Source organism: Ochotona princeps, chromosome 27, assembly GCF_030435755.1.
Source record: "Ochotona princeps isolate mOchPri1 chromosome 27, mOchPri1.hap1, whole genome shotgun sequence".
NCBI classification, from domain to species: domain Eukaryota; kingdom Metazoa; phylum Chordata; class Mammalia; order Lagomorpha; family Ochotonidae; genus Ochotona; species Ochotona princeps.
The window spans coordinates 12,495,495-12,520,294 of NC_080858.1; the positions used below are offsets into that span (position 1 = coordinate 12,495,495).

At 41.5% G+C, this 24,800-nt stretch overlaps 1 protein-coding gene across 1 annotated transcript in view; it reads right to left on the minus strand.

Annotated features, from left to right (window-relative positions):
• The window catches only part of PDE3A (phosphodiesterase 3A), a 244,735-nt gene extending 220,136 nt beyond the window's left edge, over nt 1–24,599 (minus strand). The window contains exon 1 of the mRNA XM_058655656.1: nt 23,055–24,599. Within this exon, the coding sequence (XP_058511639.1) occupies nt 23,055–23,987 (933 nt within the window). The 5' untranslated portion in view covers nt 23,988–24,599. The remainder of the gene's footprint in view (nt 1–23,054) is intronic.
• Between the last annotated feature and the right edge of the window lie 201 nt (nt 24,600–24,800).

Below are 24,800 nucleotides of genomic sequence, written 5' to 3' on the forward strand. Positions count from 1 at the left end.
TTTTTTTTTTAATCAGAGTAAGCCTTGTAGGGAGGAATTTACTATCCACATTTTTATCAAACGATGCATTCAGTCTTAAAGGAATTAAGGCTAATAAGTGGTAGGGTAAAAATCACAACCCAAATCCTATCACCACACCCTGCATTGGAATCTGTGGATTAACCTGAATCCATCCTTCACCAGATTCTGCTATCACTATTTCACACTTAGAATAAGGAAAGGAATCAATTTCCATTCATTTCATCCTGCCACCCCCGTAGAGTATTAATAAAAATAAATCTAAAGGGTTTTTTTTTTTTCCCTGATCCAAGCATTAACAACATTCAGGGTCAGGTAATTCTTTGTTGTGGGGAGTGGCCTGTCCACAGCAGGATGTTTAACAATCTCTGTAGCCTCCATCTGCTTGATGTCAAATCATTAACACTTCCCAAGTCCTAATAACTTAAACTATTGTCAGACACTGCAAAACATCGTCCTCTGTGGTAAAACTAGCCTCTCTGAACAGGGAAAACCATACTCCATTGAAAATTCTGTAACAAAGAGCAAGCCACATAACATGTTCAAGCTCTTTTATATTTTATTTACATTTTAAAATCCTGTTTTCTTCCATAAAGATTATAATTACAGAATGTGATCCTTCTGGGAGAATATGTAGAGATCAACATAATTACAGAGTTCTTCTGATAGTTCATTTATCTAAAAAATTAATAGTTAACTATATTAGATAAAAATATTTCAGGTACAACTCTTTCATTTAGTCCTAATAAAGTAAACCTTCTTTTATTGCCCCAAGTGCCACAAAGAGGTTTCTTATGTATCCTAACTCGTGAAACAGTCATATATATCATCTTTAAAACAGAGATCTTCTGGAACATTCAGTGCTGTAACTACTCCCTGTCCTATTTTTTATGATCTCCCTGTAAGTTACATGCATGAACTCATAAACTACACAAGATAATGAAGCATAACTTCACAAGGGAAAAATTATGACATTTTCTAACCTTCAAGGCAAGAAAAATCATCAACTAAAGACAAAAGCAAAGGCCAAATGACCAGGGAAGAACCCAAAGCAAGATACTACGTCTTGGGAGAGTATTTTCTCATGTCAAGTGAAACTCTTAGAAAGGCCCTCCCTTGAAGCTATATTTATTTAAATCTCTGTGTACAGGAACTTTGTACAGGAAAGTAAAGGCTTGCTTGGTGCACAAATTAGGTTCATGTCCTTCTGGGATCAAGTTTATAGACTCATAATTTACAAACTTTTTTTTCTCATGTCAACATACCTGATGGATATGACATACACATTAGTAACACTGGCTCACTACAACATTGATTCAGGAGTTTTGGAGGTCCCCCTAGACAGAACAGATCAGAATCGAGGGCAGCTTAATGTTTGGAAAAGCCTGTCATGTGATAGTCACCCTTGCAGAGGACAAAGCTCTATTGTTCCCACCACATGGAAGCTCACCTAGGATGAAAAAGTTCATTTCACTGTTGACAATGCCACCGTATGCTAGAAATATTTCCTAAGGCATCTATAATTGGTTTATTGGCCTTTTGCATAGCTTTTTGTAATTTACTGATTGTAATAAACTGATCCAGTTATGTTAATGCTTGCCTTTAGCATTATGTACAAAAACTTACAAGTTGCATTGCTGTATGTATTTTCTGCTTATCTATGGTTTCATACTAACCTAACGCACTATCAAACTAGCTGAAAATTTCTATCAGGTTAAGATCCACCATGAAAAAAGAAAAAAAAATAGAGCTATGTTTTAATTCTCTCAAGTTTGACCCAATTTCACATATATAATATTCCTTCCTATGTTAGCCATACTTAAGTCAACCGAAGACATACAACATAGCTGACACTTAGCTGTCCTGATTTCATCCGAATGAAACAATAAGCTAAGAACCAACATGTACAACAAGAAAAAAACAGGGAATGGCACTGACTCAGATGAAGGTCCGCCACGGCTTATCAGGCAAAATCTAATTACTCATGTTAGCATGTTCATGAAAAGAAAGCCAAGTACAGTCTTAGTGTACATTAACATTCTAACTGTACAGACTCCTGAAGTATAAATGGAGGTGCAGCATCACGTTTCTTCTTGCCTACTCACCTACATTTTGATAGGGCATACCTTTCAGGGTTGAAACTCAGGCAAAGATAGGTTGGAGACATACCTGTTAATTATCGTGGCACAACAAAAGGTGATCATCACATTCTGTTCCAGTCAGTTTACTTGTCAACTCCTGTACCAAGTTTACAACTTCTCAACTCCCAAAACCATGATATCTAAAGAAAAACCAGGGAAAGGCGAGGCAAGGTGGAAACAAGCATGGGAAGAAATTAATTTCCTTTCATGGCAGTAATCAGGCCAAAACTTTCATGAGAATCGCCTGTGGAAAGTTTCGTACATATGACTGTCAATCTGCCTGTCAAACCAGCAATAATGCTATCCAGGAAAAGTCACATGGACATACACAGGAACAGAAGGTCTCCTAAAATTCAATGACACGTAAAGATGTCTAGAAGGGAACTGGGCACAATGGAAATTCTGCCAGTGGGAAACTTCACTAAGCAGGCCAAAGAGCAGACGACATATTGCACCTGCCAAAAGTTGATCCAAAAGACCAGCTAGTAGCACAGAATCAGCCATGTAAATGTGCTATGTAAATGTGTAATACATATGCATATGATCTGCATGCACAGCTATTTACACATCCAAGAAGGCACCTCAAGAAGCACATGGCAATGGGATTAGACATGTTTATTTTGACACAAAGAATTTTGAAAGCCATGCACTTTCACAATATCCACTTTCTACGAAGAGTCTGACCACTCCCATATAAATGGATTTGAACATTTTCGTATCAAAATAAATGTATTTTTCAAATCTATTTTTCTATAAACCTTTTGTAGTAAACCAATGTATATAGACATACATGCATATGTATATGTGTACACATTGTGTGTGTGAATGCATGTCATTTCATCTGATGAAGTCTTTACGTAAGGACCACACACCCACACACACACAAACCATAATAATCATCCAGGATTACAGTGAGAAAAAAAAATCAAAGCAGAACTCAACCTGATAATTTCCAAGGTTAACCACTCTGAACTCTCTGGATTGTCTCAACTGATAAAGGAGTTTCTTATTCAGTCATGTGAATGAGCATTCAACTGTACCAGGGTGAGAATCTTGTCATGTCCATCTCAGCTGTAACCAGGGGTTACGACAGCACACAGCCTTGGGGATCATCACAGAGCCACACAGAAGCTGCAACCCGCACTGCCTGGGCAACCGTTTTCCTTGGACAGACTCAGCACACAGATTACATAAATTGTCTGCTTTGGGAGATTTTACTACTCAACAGCTACTCTTTCCAAGATTTATCTGAAAGTCGGAGTTGGGGAGAAGAGACAAATGGAGAGAGGATCATCTAGTGGCTGGTTCACTCCCCAAAACCCAGCACAGCCAGGCCCAGGCCAGCCTGAAATCAATAGCTTCTTCTAGGTCACTGACATGGGTGGAACAGGCCCAGTTACACAAACCATTTGCTGCTGCTTTCTCAAGCGCATTAACAGGGAGTTAGATTGGAAGTGGAGCAACCAGGACACACACACACCTGTAGGGGATGCCAGCGTCCAGGCAACAGCTTACCCTACTGTACCACAATACCAGTCCCACATTTACTCTGAAACAGGTTAGTTTTCATACTCACTAACATGGTCAAAGCCTCCAAATTTTCTGAGTTCACATTTTATCTACTGGGTACAAAAGCTTCGTGTGCTGGGAAACCTGAATTGGGTGCAAGGTTAGGATTTTACTAGGGATGCCTGCAGGACTATCAGAGTTTCTGGGTTGAAGTTCCAGCCTCTTCACTTCCAATCTAGTTTCCTACCGATATGCACCCTGGAAGGCAACAGGTAATGACCTAAGTATGTTAGTAGTAACTACCCATCGGGAAAATCTAGATGGAATTCTGTACTCTTGGCTTTGGTCTGGCTGTACCAGGGTTTTAGAAAATGAAGCAGCAAGTGAATGTCTTTCTGCCTCTGCTTCACTTGCCCTTAAAATATAAACTATTTTTCTTTTTTAAAGATGCGAAGCACATATGAACATACTGGGCAGAGGAATGTAGTGAGCAAATGGGGCTCTGGCATTAATTTTTTTTTCCACAGATAGAACTAGGTGCCTTCAAACAGATAAGGTCAAGGAAGATCGTAAAAGTAACATAGTGACTATACCCAAAGCTAACAAATGCATCAACTTCCTTTTAAAAACAGACAAAAGCCCATCCTAGGTGACTGTGATCTCAATGAGCAACAGAAGTATTGTCCTAGTTTTCCAGGTTCAGAACCGTCACCATGTTCACGGCCTTTGTGAACATCGTCCACTACCCTTTACTGACTAATCTTGCTATTATAGCTCTTGGTTGGGCCTTTCTTACATCACTTTTCCTCTCTACCATCATGATCTTAACCTTCAATGTCACTAACCTTGACTGTGACAATGGCTTCTTCAAGGTCTCCCTCCATATGGGAGACATCGCCTCCCTCTGATCCAGTGCTCTCGAGGGATAGAGAACTGGCAGTTCAGCGGTTGCTTGGGGCGCTCACATCACACATAGGAGTGCATGGTTCAACTCCCAGCTGTGCTGATTCCAGCTTCTAACTGAAGCCCATTGGGAGACAGCCGACTGACTCAGGTCCTTGAGTCCCCATATCCCCCATGAGAGATCTGGGCTGAGTTTAAACCCAGCCAAGACTACTGTAGGGATTTTGGGGTGAAAAAGCAGATGGAAGACACTTTTCCGTGTGTGTGTGTGTGTGTGTGTGTGTGTGTGCTCTCTCCCTCCATGCTTTCCCCCACCCCAACCCCGCCATTCAAGTAAAATGAAATTTGTTCTAAACATTTAATATGTATTTATTCTGAGACAGGCATCTGATGAGGCATGAATATGCCCACCAGTCCATAGCCAAGTGCCTGGGTTCAAGCCTTGGACTAGCTTCCACTTCCAGCTTGCTGCTCATGTACATCCTAGCAGACAGCAATAAATGGCTTAAATCTCTGGGTCCCTGCCTTCCACATGGAAAACTGGATGGAGTTCCAGTCTCCTGGCTTTAGCCTGGCATACCACCCACTAACTGTAGGCATTTCAGGATTGAACCAGCACATGAGATTCTCGGTCTTTCAAATAAAAACCTAATTTTTAAATAATGCTTAATTTAGTCACATTATTGTATGGCTGAAAAACTTAACATGCTATATACACAAAAAAAGCCTTCAAATCCCTCAACTTCATCTTTTGCCGTCTATTTTTCATTCCCAGCCCCCAAAAATCCAATCCGGTATCTAATCTCGTAAAGGTTCCCACACCCCACCTCTTAGCACAAAAGCAAGCTTATGTGCTCTAGGTATCATGTCCAGAACGCATCTCTCTCTCTCTCTCTCTCATTCACTCACTCACTCACACACACACACACACACACACACACCACCTGCATCCCGACCCACACTGGGCAATCAGCTCTTTGCCATCTCTGAGCCTCACACACAAAGGGGAAACAAATACTTCTGGGCAGATACATTCTGAATACTGCATCAAAATCAGTAACAGTCTGTTTACTATTACCATAAAATGCTTTTTTAAAAAAAAGTGAGGCCTAAATCAAAAAGGGAAGTCAGAAAAGACGGGAAGACAGAATTTTACCAGAAATCCACGTTAAGAGGGTGATGGTATCTGAGAATTAAATTTAGCTGTGACCTTTGCGGAGGGCAAAGTTCCCAGGACTTTCTGTGTCTCAAAGCATTTATCACTTGGCACTGTAGTCATCTGTTAATGCAGTGTCTTTATGATACATTCCAGGGGGTTGCGAAGTCAGAAACCTCCCCCAACATCCCCCACACTTTCTGGCATGTTACAGACACTCTTCAAATGTACTGGAATAAAAAAACAAAAAAACACTAACAGTATAAGTTTCCAAGGAGCATTCCCACAAGTCAGTGGTCACAGGGACAGGCAAGGAGCCCACCATGCTGACAGTGACTTTCCCATGGAGAACACCAAGTATTTACTGTAAGGACGGGCACTCTGCTCCTCCTCACTGCTTGAACTCCAAGGGTAAACTACTAACCCGACACTCTGATGAAAGAGCCCTCATTTATTATGAATATCTAGGCAATGGATAACCTCTGGTTTCATGGGAAAAAAAAAAATCACAGCTCTGAGCTGCGTAATGGTTGGATTCCAGCCTAACACCAACATCCATTTTGCTTCCCCTTTCCTCTGCACCCAAGTCACAAAGCATAATTCCAAGTAAACGCCTGCCAGTTCCAACCCCCTTACCTCATGGCCAGCACCATGCTCTCTCTCCTTTGCGGGTCAGTAAAATCTGTAGGAGGCCTAAGTTCCTTTTGTTTGCTTGTTATTCAACGGTTTTTTTTGCTTGTTTGTTTTTTCTGCTAAAGGCAGATTTGCAGAGAGATCCATCCTTTGGTTCACTCCCCAAACAGCCTCAATGACTGGAACTGAGCAGATTAAAAGCCAGGAACCTCCCACAGGTCTCCCACATGATTTCAAGGAACCAAACAAATAAGCCACCCTCGTCTGCTTTCTAAGTCACAAGCAAAGAACTAGATCAGAAATGGAGCAGCTAGCAAATAAACTGGTGTCCATATGGGATGCCAGCACTGCAGGTGGAGGGTTAGCTGGTTAGGCTATGGGCACCTACCACCACTTCTGTTTTAAACTAACAATGGCAAATGAAGTATACAAAGTTCCTTAATCTTGAGCATAGAATCATGAAAATCTTGGCTAGCAAGACTGAAATTCATTGATACTATATAAAGCATAACCCCCAAAAAGTAAAACATACAAGCAAACCATATTTGTAAGTATGAAATAAAATTTGACATCACAGAAATATTTTCCTTGTAGAATATGTATAACCTACTAGAAAACATATTCTATCTATTTAAGAGTAGTTTGATAGTAAATAATTTCTCCAGGAAAAGAAAATTTTTAAATATGTTCATTATATTCCCAAAAAAATCATTATGAAGCCAATTTTTCACTGGCAATCAATACAGGCATGGTAATGAGTGGCATGCGTTCATGCTCTGCTTACACATGTTTAATAAAGACTCTTCTCTCCTTAGAATAGGTTTCAGTGTTCATGTCAATGTCTTAAAATTGTGATAGAATAGTTGTGTGGCTGGCCTGCAAGAATTTGCTAATACTGGAACACAGCTGAGTCTATTTTGTGTTTTGTAGCTCAGTTACATTTTTCCATCAAACCACAGCTTCAGATAAAGCTACAAAGAGCGTCTAAATGCTAATCTATTGTTTGAGACCTACTTTCCTATGAGAATGTGCCCTAAGAGCTCCAATTTGAGAAGGAACTTTAAACCTGTCCAGGAAGCAGGCTCAAGGGTCAAGAACACACTGCACCGTGCAGACATATTTTCACCTGGAATCGAACGTACCATGACCATTCAGAGAAGCTCCTGCAGATATGGCCAAACAACTCCTCGACAAGGAGTCCTAAAAAACGTGCTTCAAACATAACCAAAAGAACAATGCCAGGCAACAGTACTTCTTATAAAGCTTCATTTTTCAGACTATAAAATCTCTGCACAAGGTTGACAATACGGGAAAAAAATAAAAAGTCAAAATCACCTATAAAAGCAACAATGGACATTTTAGATAAATTTCCTCTCAACTGCGATCTTGGGTGCTGTAAAGAATAATCATGCCCTGATCAGTTTTGTTTCCTGACTTCTCTTTCCACTCATCAGAAGTTATTTTTCCCATGTGACTAAAAGAAACTTTATCTCAGACATTTTAAAATCGCTTATCTTTTGTTGTTCCCAAGCAGTATGGGAAAAAGGAATCAGAACTTAACTATGATGTAGAGTTATTAGACAACTAAAAAAATTATAGGACTATCAAACTATCATGATTTAAATATTTACATAGCACCTGTCACTGACGTGCTTTACAAGTTGACACAGGGTCATAGTTACTATGAAAACAAAATAGAATCATTCTCTACAAGAAAGTTTGGGATGTTCTGACAATATGCCTTTGATGAAATGGGATTTGTCACACTAACAAAAAACAAAGGAAGCCTTGAATTTTCTTCCACTAGTATAAGAGCCCTGCTAAGTTATGATTTAAGCATCAGCACACCTGGTACAAGTCTATTTGTACAGGAAGGAGAACATGGAAATCATGCATAAATTCAATAAACTTCTGCTGTGTTAAAATTCATTTAAAATTATCCAGACATTTCTATCAATTATTTCCAAAACAGACTTTCATTATACAAAATGTTATAATATCCTAGCTGACTAAAAATGCCCTCAAGAGTTTGAGATCACTGACCAAAACTTATTTCTGGTAAAGAGAGCTGATGACTTTCCTTCAAGTCAGGCCTCCCAGTTTGTACACCCTCCGGAAGACACAGGCAGAAGATGAAACAAAAACCAAAGGATCAACCTAGACAAATTGTTTAAGAACAAGCAATGAAGATACATATCCCCTTCATATGAAATCCCTAAGTTACAGACACTTCAGAAACTTACTATCCACCCTTGGTGCAATGACTGCTTGATCCGTCAACACCAGTCTGGAAGGTACTTCTTTCCGTATCTACGTGCATTCCATCCACAGACATCTACTTTTGCCCCATGTCCAATCATTTCTGAACTATTACGACAGTCTTTTCACTGATTTGATTCCTTCTATTCTAACTCCTACTGACAACCAACAGTTTGGGAGACCCAGTAAACCCGATTAAATCCTTTGGTCAAAAAGCAATTTCTTAGTAGAGTGTGGCAATTTGGTAAACTGAGCTGAGCTATCCAAGTCTCTCTGACCTTGGTTCCTCCTCCAACATTTTTTTTTCTTTCCTGCCGAGGTTCAGGAAAGGACTGTGATATTTCCTTATCTCCCTTGAAGACTGGATCAACCAAAGAGAACACAATTACCTTTCATCCCATGCCTGAAATCTCATCTACAACACACACACAAAAAAAATAAATAGAGACCGGAATGCAACCACACCTGGATGAACTTTTGTCACAAGATAATGTCCGTCTCTGAGCTCTTTCACATTTCAAGGGAAATCATTGACAAGCTGATTTCTGTCCCCAGGGCTCATTTCTTCTCCCTAATAATCATTTACTATTCTGCAAAATAGACTACATTCCTTCATTCCCATTTCCCATCTGTTCAGAAGGTAACACACACATGTGCAATTCACAGGCCTGGTGGACAATCACACTTCTTGGCATTTTAAATGTGTGTACCTTCTCTATTAATCTGTCTCTTTCTAGACAATTCATTTCAACCAACATTCAAAGAACCACAGGAGTAGTGTCCCTTGTTCCCTACACCTTCTAATTGCATCCCATCTCCCATCTTGCACAACCTTTGGCTCTATTGGCCCTCTGGTCATCTTCCTACGTGCCCTGCATCATAGACAAAAAACCAAAGAACTTTCTATGGCCAAGTTAGGAAAGAGATGACTACCTTCATCAGAATTCTAACAGAAACCAATAGTGGTAGAACGAAGTGATACAGGACTCTTGCTCCTGCCAGGGCCAAACCAAAATAACTACTTCAAACTAGAAAAATCTTTCAATAAGTGAAAAAGTCTGGAAAAAGCAAGCAGTCTGAGGATTAGGGCCCAGGGGAGGGCCCTATGGAAACTGATAACGAAAGGGACCACTTGAGGAATTCCTCTTTGAGATACAGGAAACAATTATACCTTCTGTGGAGGCTATGGCTGTGCCAGGGCCAGACTAGCAGTTTTACCTAGATAATAAACAGGAAGTTGCTGTTAATAGAGAATAATGGTACCATTGGTGAGGCAAAAAAAAAAAAAAAAAAAGTGAAAGGAAAGGGTTAACTAGAATTTTACCCTGAAAACTGAGAGGAAATCATCTGAAAATGACAGGTTTTCAAGGCAAAATGTTGGTTATGATGGCAGCTAAAGCCCAAGTTCAGTTTAAAGCACAAATCCCATTTCTGTGAGATGGGTTCTAGCGCATGCGGGATGAACTGTGACCACCTTCCTCATTCACTTTCATAATCCTCATCAATGATGCCATCAATCTGCTTGAACATTTTCCTCACCGTTGGCCACTCAGATGGTTTTCTTAAGCACTGGGCTCACCACCGCTACAATTCTCTTTTCACATTACTTTCCCTGGCTTTAGGGCTCCTGATACATGTCTGGCTGTAATTCAACACACTCCATAACATCATTTTAATTGCATATATTTTGTAAGATTCACAAGTCTGTTTGGTAATCAAATGAAAGTTTGTTTGCATTGTTTTACATTACACTTTCTGATATTTCGCCTGCAACCTACACTGTCACGTCCCCAGTGGCCAAGAATACACTCTTGTTTAATTAGGAGAAATGTTCTATCATAGCCCCTGCGTCTGTTCCCATTAATTTAACCTTTACAGCCATAAGCAGTAGAGGATGTTATGCCTGTAATACACACGGCACCATGAAGGTTCAGGAAGTTTAACAAACATTTCAAATTCAGATCTGCTTCGTTCCAGTCTACCGAACATTTGTACAGCAATGTATTTATCTAGGCTTTATGACAGTCATGTGAAGTACAGAAATTGTTACTCCTAGTACCCGAATGAGGAAACTGATATGCAGAGTGGCCAAAAACTTTCCTAAGGTATCCTTCACGCAGAAATCAAATAACACTGGACACATCATGCCAAGATCGTGGTTCGCAAACCTATGACTTTCGCACCAAATGAAGTCAGTGCTTATTGCAGTGTTCCGTGATCTTTTTAAAGTATGTTTATTCTTCGTATCTGTTAGCTGAGTTGGACTGCAAAAGTGTGTATGTGCTGTGCAAAAGTTTTGGAGAACACAAGTTTGTGCTTCTCAAATGACACATGGGGCTGCCCCCTTCAAACTGATTCCACGAACGCTCTCTGCACTGAATTTTATCAGAATATCCAAAGGAAAATCTAGGAATCTCCACTCTAAGAAGTTTCCCTGATGATTTTTGTCCCCACTATATTCTCACAGTGGGGATAAGCTCAATTTGAAACTTACCAAGTGATATATAAGACGCATGTGAAGTTAGATAAATTCATCCCAGATTTGGAGGTGCCTACAGGAAGCTAACTAGACATTTACTGTTGTAATTCACATGGAGTACAGTTTGAATAACATGGTCTACCAAAAAAAAGTATTAGCAAGAAAAAAAAAGTCTACAGACACTGAAATGTTAAGAATGAAACAAGTATTTCATGTAAAGGGAGTCCTAGGATTCAAGATAAGAGACTTACTCAATGGCCTTTTTCATCAGTTCTGGTCACATAACAGGCAAAAGTTCGCCTAGGTCTGTTATTGCAATACACGAGCAAGTCATATAAATGTGCTGAAAAATAAGAACCAGTGTCTTGGAAAGCAATGCACACGGAGCAAGTTCATGGATAGTCCTCTGACTTCTTAGACCAGAACCCAAGACCCTTGGGTCCAAGGACAAAGCCTGGGCCAGTGCCTGGCTCATGTACACAGCCTCTCAGAGTGACTCTAGAACACTCTGCTCCCTTTACGCACAAGCACAACGCTAGCATTCATTTTCATACTTATTTTGCATGGATCATTTCCATTTCCGAATGCCACGTTTCTGGGTAACATACTTCACCAGGGTTCAGTTAGCCAACACTCTCACCCTCAATCTCGCAAGTCTTGATTACACCAGTTAACTGACGAAAGGAGTGCCTCTAAAAACACTTCAAAGCTGTAGATACCTAACAGGATTAGGAAGAGTCAACCCAATTATTACTAATAAAACAAAGTGGACAAAATGAGCTACTGTCTTACTACCTGTGCCTTGACATAGAGCTGATGTACCTAGTAATAATAATTCTATACAGCAGAAAAAAAAATCACTAACAGTAAAAGCAGACATTATTTAACAGGTCACAAGTGTAGTTTGCTGCCCCCAAGGGAAAATATACCTCAAATACTCTTCTGAATTTTTACTAAAAAATATCAATTCAAAAATGGCCTGGTTATCTTTCAATTATTTAAAGTTACCTAAAACATGATTTCTGAGTATGTAGTCTTTTCTCAAAGAAAAATATTCAGACACACATCTGAAAAACTCATTCTGAAAGTTAGCAGTTATTGACAATCTCTAGAAAATCCCATCTATGAGATCATTTGTAAGGTACAGACAAAAGGAAATTGAATGGCCCAGCATGATGGCTCAATTGGCTACCCCCCACCCACCTCCAAGCGCAAGGATCCCACATGGGTTCCTGTTGGAGTTGCTCTGCTTCCCATCTAGCTCCATGCTTATAGCCTGGGAAAAGCTGCAGAGGACGGCCCAAAGCCCTGGGACCCTGAACCTGTGTGGGAGACCTGGAAGAGATTACTGGCTTCTGGCTTCGAAACGGCTCTGTTCTGTTCATTGTGGCAATTTGGGGAGTGAACCAGCAGATGGAAGATCTTTTTCTCTGTCTCTACTTGGCTCTGTAATCTACTTTTCTATTAAGATTTTTTTTAAATGTCTCACTCTATAATAAAGTTGGGAATAACTTGACTTTTAAATATCATACCCCTGATTTATCTAAGCTCATGATAATCTGCCTAATACACACAAAGTAAATGGATCAGATTTCACTGGAAGGTGTGACAGCATCTCCAGCAAGTATTAAAACTGCGGCAAATAAAAGGCACTTATTTGACGGAAAACTTTCTATTTTCACAAGTCAGGTTCTATCAGTTTGGTGGACCAAAGCAAAACTTACTGGCTCAACTTAAATTTGCTCTTCAATGAAACCCCTTTAAAGCGATCATCTTGACTCTGTAATCATGGCTCCAGATCATTCTGCATGACTGAACCAACACCGCGGTTGGACAACACTTCAAATAACCCAATTTCACATCATCTCTGGAAGCAATTGTCCTAAAATATGTTTAATAACAGATCACAATTAAAAGAGACACGGTCTACTGTGCATTTTTCAGGCGACAGAGCTATCCCATAAAACCTGTTAACAAGAATACTAACAGAGTATAAAAGAAACATCTCACCTTTTCACGGAAAGTAATGTTAGCCAATAAAGTCAGAGTTCATCTCGATTTAACATAAAAAAAAGCTAGAATTTTCATTTTCCAAAAGTAATTTCATCTTTCTTAAACTTCAGAGTGATCCTGCTGGTAAATTTGGTTTTTCACATAAGGGTGAGCTAAAAATAATTCTCTACAACTCATGCTGAACATGGGATTTCCTACCAGTACAGAACAAACTTAGTTTCTTATGTGATATACCCAAATGAATACTTTAAAAAGTAACAAAACTGCAAACATCATGGACACACTGATAGTATTTTTCTTTCCTTCTCTCTACAGACGTTTCCTTAAATCAACTTAATCACAAGGCAATCCCGAGGAGATTGAGGAGATAAATATTTCAGGCTATAAGTCATTTCTTTCTTTCCATCCATTTACCCTGCCAGCCTCAGCCAGCCAGCACCTACAATGAGCAGGACACTGGGTCAGAATTTTCTAAAAGAAATGTTTATGGTTGAGACTGGAGGCTAAAATGTCGGATTCCTGTTAAAATAGCAACTGTCATGATCTGAATCTGATTTCTTCTAGTTGTTGAGAGTAGGAAGGAATTCTCCATGTACTCAGACTCCCCAAACTTTCTGGGAGAACCCTGAAACACTCCCACGGGAAGCAACGCTGAACACCACAAGGAGAAGCAGTACCTCCGGGGGTGGGAGGAGCAGGCAGGGTCTCTTCAACGGCCCTCTTCATCTGATACATTACGAAACAGGAAAATAAAAACAACTTCCTTTATTTGTGTTCATGCTAGCTCCAAGAAATGTGTTAAGGTTGCTAATTCCACAGAGCAGTACCGTAGATGGTACAAAACAAAACACTGCTCGGACGATAAGCCTGAATTCATGACCTCAAAACAATTTTAGCACCAAAATAAGCTTATCTTTAAATGCCATTATGAAGTGTGCAGGTAGCTTTTCAAACCTCCATCAGGTTCACAGGAGGAAATACAACAGACATGGCATAAACATTCCAGCGATTAAACTGGCTTCAGAGAATGGAAAATTGATTAAAATCCTGTTGAGTAAAAATGACAAACATTATATGAAATTAGTTCAATATTCTTACAAGGAACAACAGAGGGTAGGAAGACATTCATCAAATTTTTAAACAGACTATCAGGTAAATCTGAAATAATCAAGACAGAGAGGAGTCCTAGGAGACAGGGCCCATCTGCAAGAGGCACCTGTCAGTTAATTTAACCCAACCTCAAAATTAGGCAGGACAAGTGACTAGACACACACAAAGCCTGCCAAGTTGTACAGATCACAATGGCATTTTACTCATCAGGCAACACCTTCAACAAGTCCCATTTATCTCAGCTTAGAATGAGTTTGAACATACGCGGTCTCATTTTATCCACATGTTGTTTTCTACACCATTATTCCATCACTTGTGTAGGTCCTTCCTAGTATTTCCGCAGTGACATCTGTATCTTACAATGTTCGTACTGTTACTGCAAAGACAAACAGGAGATGTCCTGTCCCATAGGCCACTATAAACCATTATTCATTATAAATCAGATAAATTTATTACACACAACATAGTTGTGTTATTTCCTTTAAAAAACCCATCTCTGTTTATGAAAGGAACACACCATATGTAAACAGTAAGTTCTCATCAATTTTAAATCTAACACTGGAAGCAGGCCTGAAGTTACTGAATTCACAGAGATTGCGCAATGACAGAATGTGACATGAAACACATGCACACTTTTTCATCTGAAGCCACCTGGAATCCACACACTGCAGACTGAACTCAGAAAAGTCACATCATCTCACTTCCTAGTTTAGAAAAGCCACAAAATGTCCATCCCTGCAGAAACAATAGTAATAAAGAAAAAGGAAACAGAAGAGTCTTCATGGCATTTTCTTTTAAGGAAAAGTGGGGTTTCCGTAGAAGCATCAGGTCATCAAACATGGCTTTGATTTGCTCCCACTAAAGCAACTCTCGGGCTGGCCACTTGAGCTTCCGAAGTCTCACAGATAACCACCACACCACGAGCACAAGCATGGTCGTTTCTACACAGATGCCAGCTAATCCAATCACTGTGAGCCTGTGACGTGTTCATGTGCAAACCTTATATGCAAACTCTGAGGCAAACTCATCAACGAAGAAATACTGATTCTTTACTAAGCACCCTGCTGGACTTCATCTCAATCTAAAATCACCCTATTAAAAAATGTAGCAATTTTGTAAGATGGAGGGAAAGAATTGCCAATTGCTAAAGTGATACAAAAATTAACAACATTATACATAAGACTAGAAAGACTATTTTAAATGCTATCATTAAATACACATTTCTGAAGAAGTAACATTAATCTCCTAAAAAAGTTAGCTTACAGTGGGCCTTTAGTCACAGGTGTCCTTCGGATGTCTGAAGTACAGCTAGATTAAACTGAGAAGTGCTTTCACTGTAAAACATACCTCGGAGCTTCAGATTTAGGACCAAAAAATAAGGACACAAAATATCTCAATTTTTCGTTTTGATTATGTGCTGGTAATAAATATATTATTGTGCATGATTCGCCTGTTCCTTCCTACTTTACGCAACTATTCGATAATGCCAAAGTCAATGTGTTTCTTGCTCCCTCTCTGGGGCAGCGCTTATCTGTAATGTTTACAGACTGTTTTCCTCAAAGCCACTGGGTGACACTGTTTCTCTACTAAATAGATAGAACCAGAGCAATTTCCTGGCAGGGGAAAATTTCTTAGGTACACACACACACAATGCTTGTCACTTACAACCACTCATAAATACTTGAGGAGTGCCCGAAGTATCTGTACAGCCCTATTAGCAGCACTAGCTAGCCCTGGAAACAACAATCATCCTGACTCTAACACTAAGGACAGCTCTAACAAAACCAGACAGGCCGAAGAGGTACAGTTGGTGACTTTCCCCAGGTGCTTTTCCATCTTCCAAAGGGTCATATTCCTACATTCTAGGCACACTGTAATGGATACCTAAAGAAACTACTAAAAGAAAAAAAAAAGAAAAGAAAAGAAAGAAAGAAAGAAAAAGCTGTTTTTGCTAAACTCAGGCTTCATTGATAAGATTTTTTTCTGCCAGGATTTTGAAGTCCTGAGTATTTTTAAATCAATTTATCAAAAAACTAATTTTTTATTAGATACTTCTGTTAGACAAGATAATCCACAAAGTTAACTTATCAGTGTAATGGATCCTTACTGGAAGGGGGGTGGAGGGATCAAGAATAACACAATCCAGAGGATGCTGGGTACTATTTGATAACTAGACAAGTTGTGAGAACTCAGGGATTTTTTTTTTTGGCACCAGCAGATGGAATAGTGCAACTGATTTACTCAATCTGCTAACAGCCTGAAAAGGTATTGTGGCCTCCATGCAGAAACTCCCAAACAGACACAGCTTTAAAATGGCCAGCTGGACCCATTGGCCTTCTGTCCCTCCCAGCGGCCTCTCTTCAGGAGAAAGAGGAACTGACCGAAAGCTGTTTTGCCGCAGGCTATCCACGTGTATTCAGCTGCTGCTCCTCAGATTCCCCCTGACGGATTCTAGCCCACTCACCTCTGCCTGTCACAGCACAGAGCATTGGAACATATCACTGCCACCAGCTCCCGGGAGTCACATGGCATCTACCTCCAGATAGGCAAAAGTCCATGTGCTCTCTTCAAGTGTAACACAATGGCAAGTTTTAGTTCAGCACATACTATGAACATAAGCTCATTTCCAGTTTTTTAAAATCTCCATGTCTTGGTGCTGTAATTCGTTGTTGTTGTTGTTGTGGATGTTCTAACTCACACCACTTGTTGACCTTATTTCATGGCTTCTCAGTTAAGGAAATGTACAGTGATGGAGTACTGGGGTCTATCATATACAGATGTGGGGGAATAATGGGACATGCATCCCTGCTTTCAGATGAAAGACGGATTCCCAATGAAACTGTTGGACATGTGTAGACAATGGGATGCTGGTCTGTCTGACATTGTCTGTACCAACAATGTCGGGGTACACTTAAATAAGAGACTGACAGAATTATGATTCCTTATGAAGGACTACACTATTGTAGTAAAATGGGAAAAATCTGTCAGGATGTGGGAGTTTGAGGGGATTCCCAGCCTATACGAAACTGCACCACATAATTCAAAATGCAAAATAAAAATATATTAAATAAAATCTCCATGTCTTAAAAATGCAAAGCCGGTCAAAATCAGAATGATTTATTTTGAACCAGCACATGTTAAGGACCTTCTAGAAACCAATGCCACTAGAGATGTTTGTCCCTTAAAAAGGAACAAGTTTTTGCATGTCGTTTCTGACAAGCATTGACTGGGCCCTGAATGCAGATTAAAAACCTGCTCTGATCTACCACACACATTTCTCCACCTGCCAGGAGGCCCTGAAGATGTTTTACTGTGTTTTTCTCTTTCCTTCTCCTAAAGTCTCATCACCCTCAGCAGCTCCAAAGCTCTACAGACAGATGCTGTGTTATATACCCTTCTGGGTACCACTTGCATGATTCTAGCACATGGCCTAATGCACAGATCTAATGTGCTAGTCTGACATTTGATAGGGTTATTGATCACACATCTTTACAGATAATATTAGCGAAGGATAACACCTTCTTTTGAAACAGTACTATATATTCATAACAAACAGATGGGGGCCAACTAATATTTCTGAGAACTGTCCAAAAAATCTTCTTTTACAATGCAATTTAGGCACATTTTTCAAGACTTCTCCCTCAGGGGTCAAATCTGTCGATTTATATATAGATATCAGCAATATTTTGTCAGTTCAAAATGAAAAAAATTCTCAATGGTTACAACTTTATAAAACCTTTCTAGAAACACAGCAGTAAATATAGGCACTTAGTAAAAAAAAATTAAACTTCTCTATACTCATGTGCATTTTACTAGTATCAGAACACATTTTTAGATACAAGAAATCGAGAATGCTGAACTATTCAAGGCTCTTTATAGAGATCTGAGAGAGTTTCATGAACCAGGTGAATGCTGAATGTGAGCACATGTCTGAGTTTGCTACATATGTATCATAATGTTTAATTTAGAAGCCCTCATTATAAATGTCACACAAAAAAAGAGAAATGGAAGAAGGAATATTTCATGGAACAGAGGATACATAGCAAATGAGTGAGCAATTCATGCAGGATTATACATCACTTCCTAAAGCTAAAGACGACTTTCCCACAGACCAATGCAAAGACACCGGCTCAGAAGTCACAATCTCTTAGGCCACTACAGAACGCAAGAGGCAAACAGAACATCCTCACACACTCAGCTGAGCCCTTCCCATTACACTCACATTTGCTGAGAACTACGACCCCATCCTACTCGCAAATCACCTCATCCTTCCCATGGACAGTAACAAGTCAAGTGTGCAGCCAAATCAGCAGAGCCCACTCGGCTGCTAACACCACCAACTATGTGAACAGCAGATCCCAACCTACAGCACACCGGCATACTTCTAGTCGCCAGGCTGATCTACATCCCGCTTCAACCCAAGCGAGAACCCACTGAAAACAGAAGTAAAATGAGGACACTTTCTTTGCAAAGCCTTCACGCCGCTCGAGTCCAGAGGAGGTTACGCTCAGCCCCGAGTTTCCTAAGAGAACACAACAAATTCGCACAAATGTCATTACAGATAGAATGTTTTTCCATGCAGTGTCACTCAGGGCTGCCTGCCTGCACTACCCTCCCCCTCCCCAAACCTTTCAAAATGTATTTCATACACAGAGTCACTGTTCTGACTGTTTATTTAATTAACATGACAGCCCAGCACACACACTGCATTGCTTTCAGTTCTACAGTTTTAACTTTTTACACTTTAGTCTCAATACAGAAAGAGTAAAATTACTGTTTTCACTCATTCCAACCTCTGTAAATTTATATAGATTCACTGACTATTTCTGTCAGTTAAAACAGTTTTTCAGTACACTTTAAATATCTGTATTCACAAAGTAAAATCACAATTTTGTCCCCACAGGAAAGAAAAATTCTTTTCCTTCACCTTTCCCCAGGGAAAAGAAAATCTTGTTTTGCCTTTTCAGTATTTTCAGAAGTTGACATTAATTAAATTTCATTCTGTCACCAAGTCATAAATAATCAATATTGTTCTTTGTATTACCATAAGCTGAAAACTAGTACTAAAATACAATAGAAGCTATAATTCAATTAAAAGTTCAGGGTTATTTCTGGAATATATTCAATTTGAGAAACACATTATGTTACATTAACACATTTCTAGCCTTCAAGATTGTATCCTTTGTATTCAGAAGACATGCTTCTGTGTTCACCTGTCTTGTAAAAGCAATGAAGTTATGTACTTGAACTAGACATGACTATCTTACCGTCAATATCTACCCTCAAACTCTAGCCTTTCATCCTATTGGGTTCACTGCTCATTTTTTAATCTGAAAATATCCTTTTTCATATTTGATTACAAAGATACTTTAACTCTCTCAATAACTAACTTAATCTACTCATTTCTTTTGAAAGTTTAGGGAAAATATTCATTGGTTATGATCCTGCTTATTAACTACCTATATCTGTACATCTGATTAATACACTGATGTCAAAGAATTCTGTCGGTAAGGAATACAAGTGCATTCATGGAGAAAGTCACGTGCCTTTTAATTTAGATGAAACCATAAGTAACAAAATTAAATTTTTCACCATGTAAATGCAACTGCATTCATTTTTATGTGAAAATTCAATACACAAGGTGATCACACCCATCACAGAGGAATGAGTAAACAATTGTATTTTTTGATTCACCAAGGGGAAGAAAAAAAAAAGACATCCCTCTAGTACAAATTCCCAGATGTCACAATTAAATGCACAATTAAAATTTTATGTTAAAAAATAGCACTTATTAATCACAACACAGTATCTAAGGGTACTTAGGTATATTCCTGTGCTTTTGTAACTGGGGAGCGCTGTCTCCACTCTGAGATACCAGTCACTTAAAAAAAGTCAGACACCTTCCACCTAGGAAGTCATAGGCAAGCGGCCAATGTCTTCTTCACACTGCCAGCGAAAAAGTAGACTTATGCATAAAACCTGCCTCGGTGCTGAAGGAAAGTCCTGGGCTGGCAGGCCTGCACTGAAAGTCAAGAAGATGCTATAAACTTTCTTCTTTACAGGGAATAAAGATACTTTCACTTGCGTTCCCAGACACACCCAGGGTCTGATTAATTCTGTGATCAAAGACTAGACCTAGTTCTCCTTTCTTTGCTGGGAATCATCTTTATCATTGGGCTGTAAAACTCAGGCCCATATGCAATATCCAATCACTGATTCCAAAGGAACTAAGGGAGGGAGGAAGGGAGGGAAGGAGAAAAACTATGTATCAATCACTGGGTTTACTTTGAGGATTTTAACGTAGATTCTCTTTGCCCTTTAAGAATTGGGAACACCCAAGACTTTATAAGCAAGAGGCCACTGTCATTCATAAAAACAAGAAAATTCTTTCATTTTCTTTCTCCTTTAAAGCTCAGCAGCAAGACCCAATAAACATCTCGGGAAGCTGTGGGCTCCAAAACGCACGTGTCACGGATGAGCACCGCCTTCATCCTGGGCAACAGGTCAGAAAGAACTCAGCAGGTAGCAAAAGGCGGACTTGTTGTGGACTTGCTTTAGAATTCTTTTGATCCTTGCCTTGGTAAAGTATGCAAATGACAGCAGTACACTTTGCACCCTAAGTCAAAAAGTGTTTCCTTATGATAAGACAGATAAGACATTTACTGTATACCGCCTGAACTTTTCACACAGTTGCCTATCATGTAAGAAATTGTCATATCTTATAAAATACTTCCCACATTCCCACCCACTCCCCACAATTATCCTCACCAGCAATTTTAATAGATCACATATAAAACAAATTTTCAATGATACACACACACTCATTAAAAATTCCAGGATATAAATTTTTACTCTATGTAATATTGTTTTTCTATCCACCATAGGCGATACAGTCTCTCTTCAGAATATTTACCATAAACAGCCTTTAAAAAAAACTAAAGAAAACTAGCAAAATAATCACAGATGTGCACTGTCAACAGTATTAATCAGCAAATCATCCTAAAAAGCAATGCTTAGGGTGAGTATAGGTCTGCAGATGTTTCAAATTTTCCATGTATCAATTTAACCCAGAGGAAACCAATGAAAACAATTAAATCAGCGGGTTGACACTGCTGTCTTTCACCTGAACACCTTACCTCAAATCCACTCTCCCTCCTTTGCAAAACATTATAAACTCTCAGAAATACACAGACTAAATATTAATTTGGAGTTGAATTTCCAATTAAATCCAGATTGTCCTCAGAAATCATAATTTTGGCAACAATGACATTTGTCTGTAAAGTGAAAAACAGAGCTCTCCAAATACATTTAAAACACTGGTGTCCTCACAAGATACTCTCTCTCCAACAAGGAAAAGAAACTAAAAGGTGCTTTGATCTCCGTGAGCCCCGAATAACTGAGCTTATTGCAAACATGCCCAAGTACTATCAAGACTAAGTATCAGGGACTTGTTCCTTTCCTCGCTCATGGAATAAATTTAAACCCCAGAAATGTCTCATCTGAACAAAACGCTCAATAAGTACATCAGCTTAAAATACATAGAACACACTGATGCTGTCATGCGCCCTGCGAAACAACATCCAAGAACCACAAATCTGGGTAACCAATTCCATCTCAGAAATGAGCTGGCCACCGACACCATATGGTGGCTACTACTTCTTAGAGACACAGAAACGAATACCCACTGAACAAACTAGAAACACAGTGCTTCCTGCATGGATACTCTCTCCCTAAAGCTGTCCCAATGTTATCATAAGTAGGTGTAAGTTTAAATGGGCAAAGTGTACGTTTGCACTGGCATCCTTGATGGACAGGCCATCAAGTGTCAAATTGGCTTCAAGTAGACAGTGCAGCAACTGAGTGCAACTTAGCATGGTGTCCTGGTAGACCTCTTAAAATCCCTCTCCTAAAGTCTTAAAGAGAACTGTCGCCTAAAACTGATGGAACTTCTCACAGTTTCCCTGGGAACTCCACATTTCTCCTTCTCCTCCTTTTTGAAAGGCATCTGTATGACCAGCAATCTAAGAAATACTCTCCGGCATTTATCCTCCCTGCAATCTTCCCCTTCCAAGCCCATCTGAAATCCCTACAGCTGCCCTGAAGCGTGCACAAACTCTAGATTAAGTTGACACAGCACCATTTACAATTTCTCCACAATTCTACACTTCAAACATATTACTCCCCAGATTTGAAGTTTATGGTTATGATATAAAACACACTAGCATGCAATAACATCCGCCCCTAAATCACATTGAAAAAGCAATCTGGCACTACCAGGTGCAGCTTCTCCAACTAATGCTGTAAGGCCAGACTGTACCAAGACCAGCTTCAAGCAGGACCTCATTTGCTTGAGAATCTTTTCCCTGGTGTACCTAGATTGCTTGTTATTTTAAGAAAATTTAACATTTCGTAAGAGGAAAAAAAAACTTCATCTAAAAAAAAATTACTGTAACAGTCACGTAGTCAATGATTATTGCCCCCACCGCTTAAAAAGAAAAACTAAATTCTAAAAGTTCTGCTAAGGCAGCAAAGAAAACTTTACAAAGTGCGTGGAAGCATTACACCAGGTGCAACAGATCTTACAAGTTGGCCCAGCTGTGAAAAGCCTGCACCCATTGTCGTCTAGTTTTGCTACTTATTTGTGTTTCTCTAGTTTATGTTGCGAACTATGGGGAAGGGGGGGAGGTGGGGAACCTACAGGTCGCTCTCCAAGTCCAAAAAGAAGTCACTTTTCCAGGCCACCTTCCCACTTAGTCCCTAGCGCTGGGCTCCCAAGTGGGTCACCCAAGTTTGAGGAAAGGGGGAAGGGAGGGCCGGCGCTGAAGGGGCTTACCTGATCCCGCGGTATACAGGGCAGGGAGGTCCTCCGGTGGGACTTGCTGCCGCCGCTGGACATCTCGGCTGCCACCACGGAGCTGGACCGCCTCCTCCTCTTCAAACCCGGGATGTCTTCCTTGGTCCCAACAAGCAGCCGGGACCCCAAACGCTCCCTCGGTGCAGCCCCCGCCGACTGCGGCAAGAGCTGCTCCACACACCTGGCCAGAAGGATCCCCAGCACGCCGGCCAAGTACGCCAGGTATGGTCTCCAAGCGACCTTAAACCTCTCTAAGGAAGTGAGGGACACGGTCCTGACCGCGCTAGTCAAGGCGATCATGGGGACGCCCAGCTTCAGCCTCAGCACCAGCCATGTCGCCGCGGCCAGGCAGCTGAGCACCACGCCGGCGGCCGGCAACGAGAGCAAGTGATCCTCCCCGACGCCCAGTCCGAGCTGCACGAGCGCTTCCCCGCCGCAGCAGGCGGCCAGCAGCGCGACGGCCAGAGGCAGGCGCACCCCGGCGCGCAGGAGGTACAAGCCCATCCAGAAGAAGGCACACAGCAGAATGAGCAGCAGCGCCGAGGGCTGCAGCCAGGGGCTGAACGGCGCGCCGCCCCCGGGAGCGCCTCCCCGAGGGCTGGGGAAGACGCCCCCTTCTGCAGCCCGGGCCGCTTCCTCCTCCTCCTCCTCCTGCGCCGCCGCCACCGCCTCCTTCCTCTGCTCCAAGTCACAGCCCTGCTCCCCGCGGACCAGCCTCACCAGCAGCGCCAGCAGAAACGACAGGGAGCCCGCGCACAGCGCTGAGGAAAGTTTCCGCGAGCGCCGGAGGAGTGGCCGCAGCACCAGGGTGCCCCAGCAGCCGCCTTGGCAGCCGGAGCCTGCGCGACCACGGTAGCAGTCCCGCGCCGCCGCGGGGGCCTGGCTCGCCCGGCTGGAACCGGGTGTGTCCATGGTGCGTGCTCCTCGCCGGATCCCGGGTGGCCCCGGTGGCCCACGCGCGCACCCCAGTCCCGCGCGAGAACTCCTTCCTCCTCTTTTCCTCCTTCTGCTCCCAAGGCCCAGGAGTCCCTCAAAGTTCCAGCTCTCCGGTAACTCCTGGAGAAGGCTTGATGCTCCGGAGCGACTTCACCAGTGAAAAGCGAGCCCAACCCGGCTTCGCCGTCTCTCTTGGACTTGCTTTTGAAAAACTCCCCCACTCCACCCCACCCCCGGCTTATTATCCTCCGGGGTCTCTTCCTACTTCAAAATACTAAAAAAAAAAAAAAAAATGTCCAATGCGTCCCGCGCGCGGGGGCCACTGGAGTTGGAGGAGCACGAGACGCGGGCGAGCCTGGAGCCATCGCGGGCGCAGCTCTGCCTGGCGCGGCGGACGGAGATCTCCCTTCTCTTCCTTTCTGAAGCTCTTTATCACTCTTTCGTTCTCCTCGGCTGAGCCTCCTCCCCAGCACGGCCCCAAGACACGAAGCGCCATTCCCTGGGGCGGAAAGCAGAACCTCCGCTGCAGCCGTCCATCCAGTTAGTGGCTGGGGGGTGCAAGGGGAGGGGGGGAATGGGAAAGGGACTGAGAAATAATCTACAAGTTGCTATGTCCCGTGGAACCGTCGGAGACACACAGGTCGCGAGAGGAGCGGCTGCGGCTGGAGGAGGGAAGGAGGGAGGGAGCGCCAGAACGCTGGAGAGGAGGGGAGGAGGACGGGGAAGGGAGGGGGAGAAAGGAGACTGAGGTTCGGTTTTTTTGTTCTTTCCCTCCTTTACGGTGCCAGG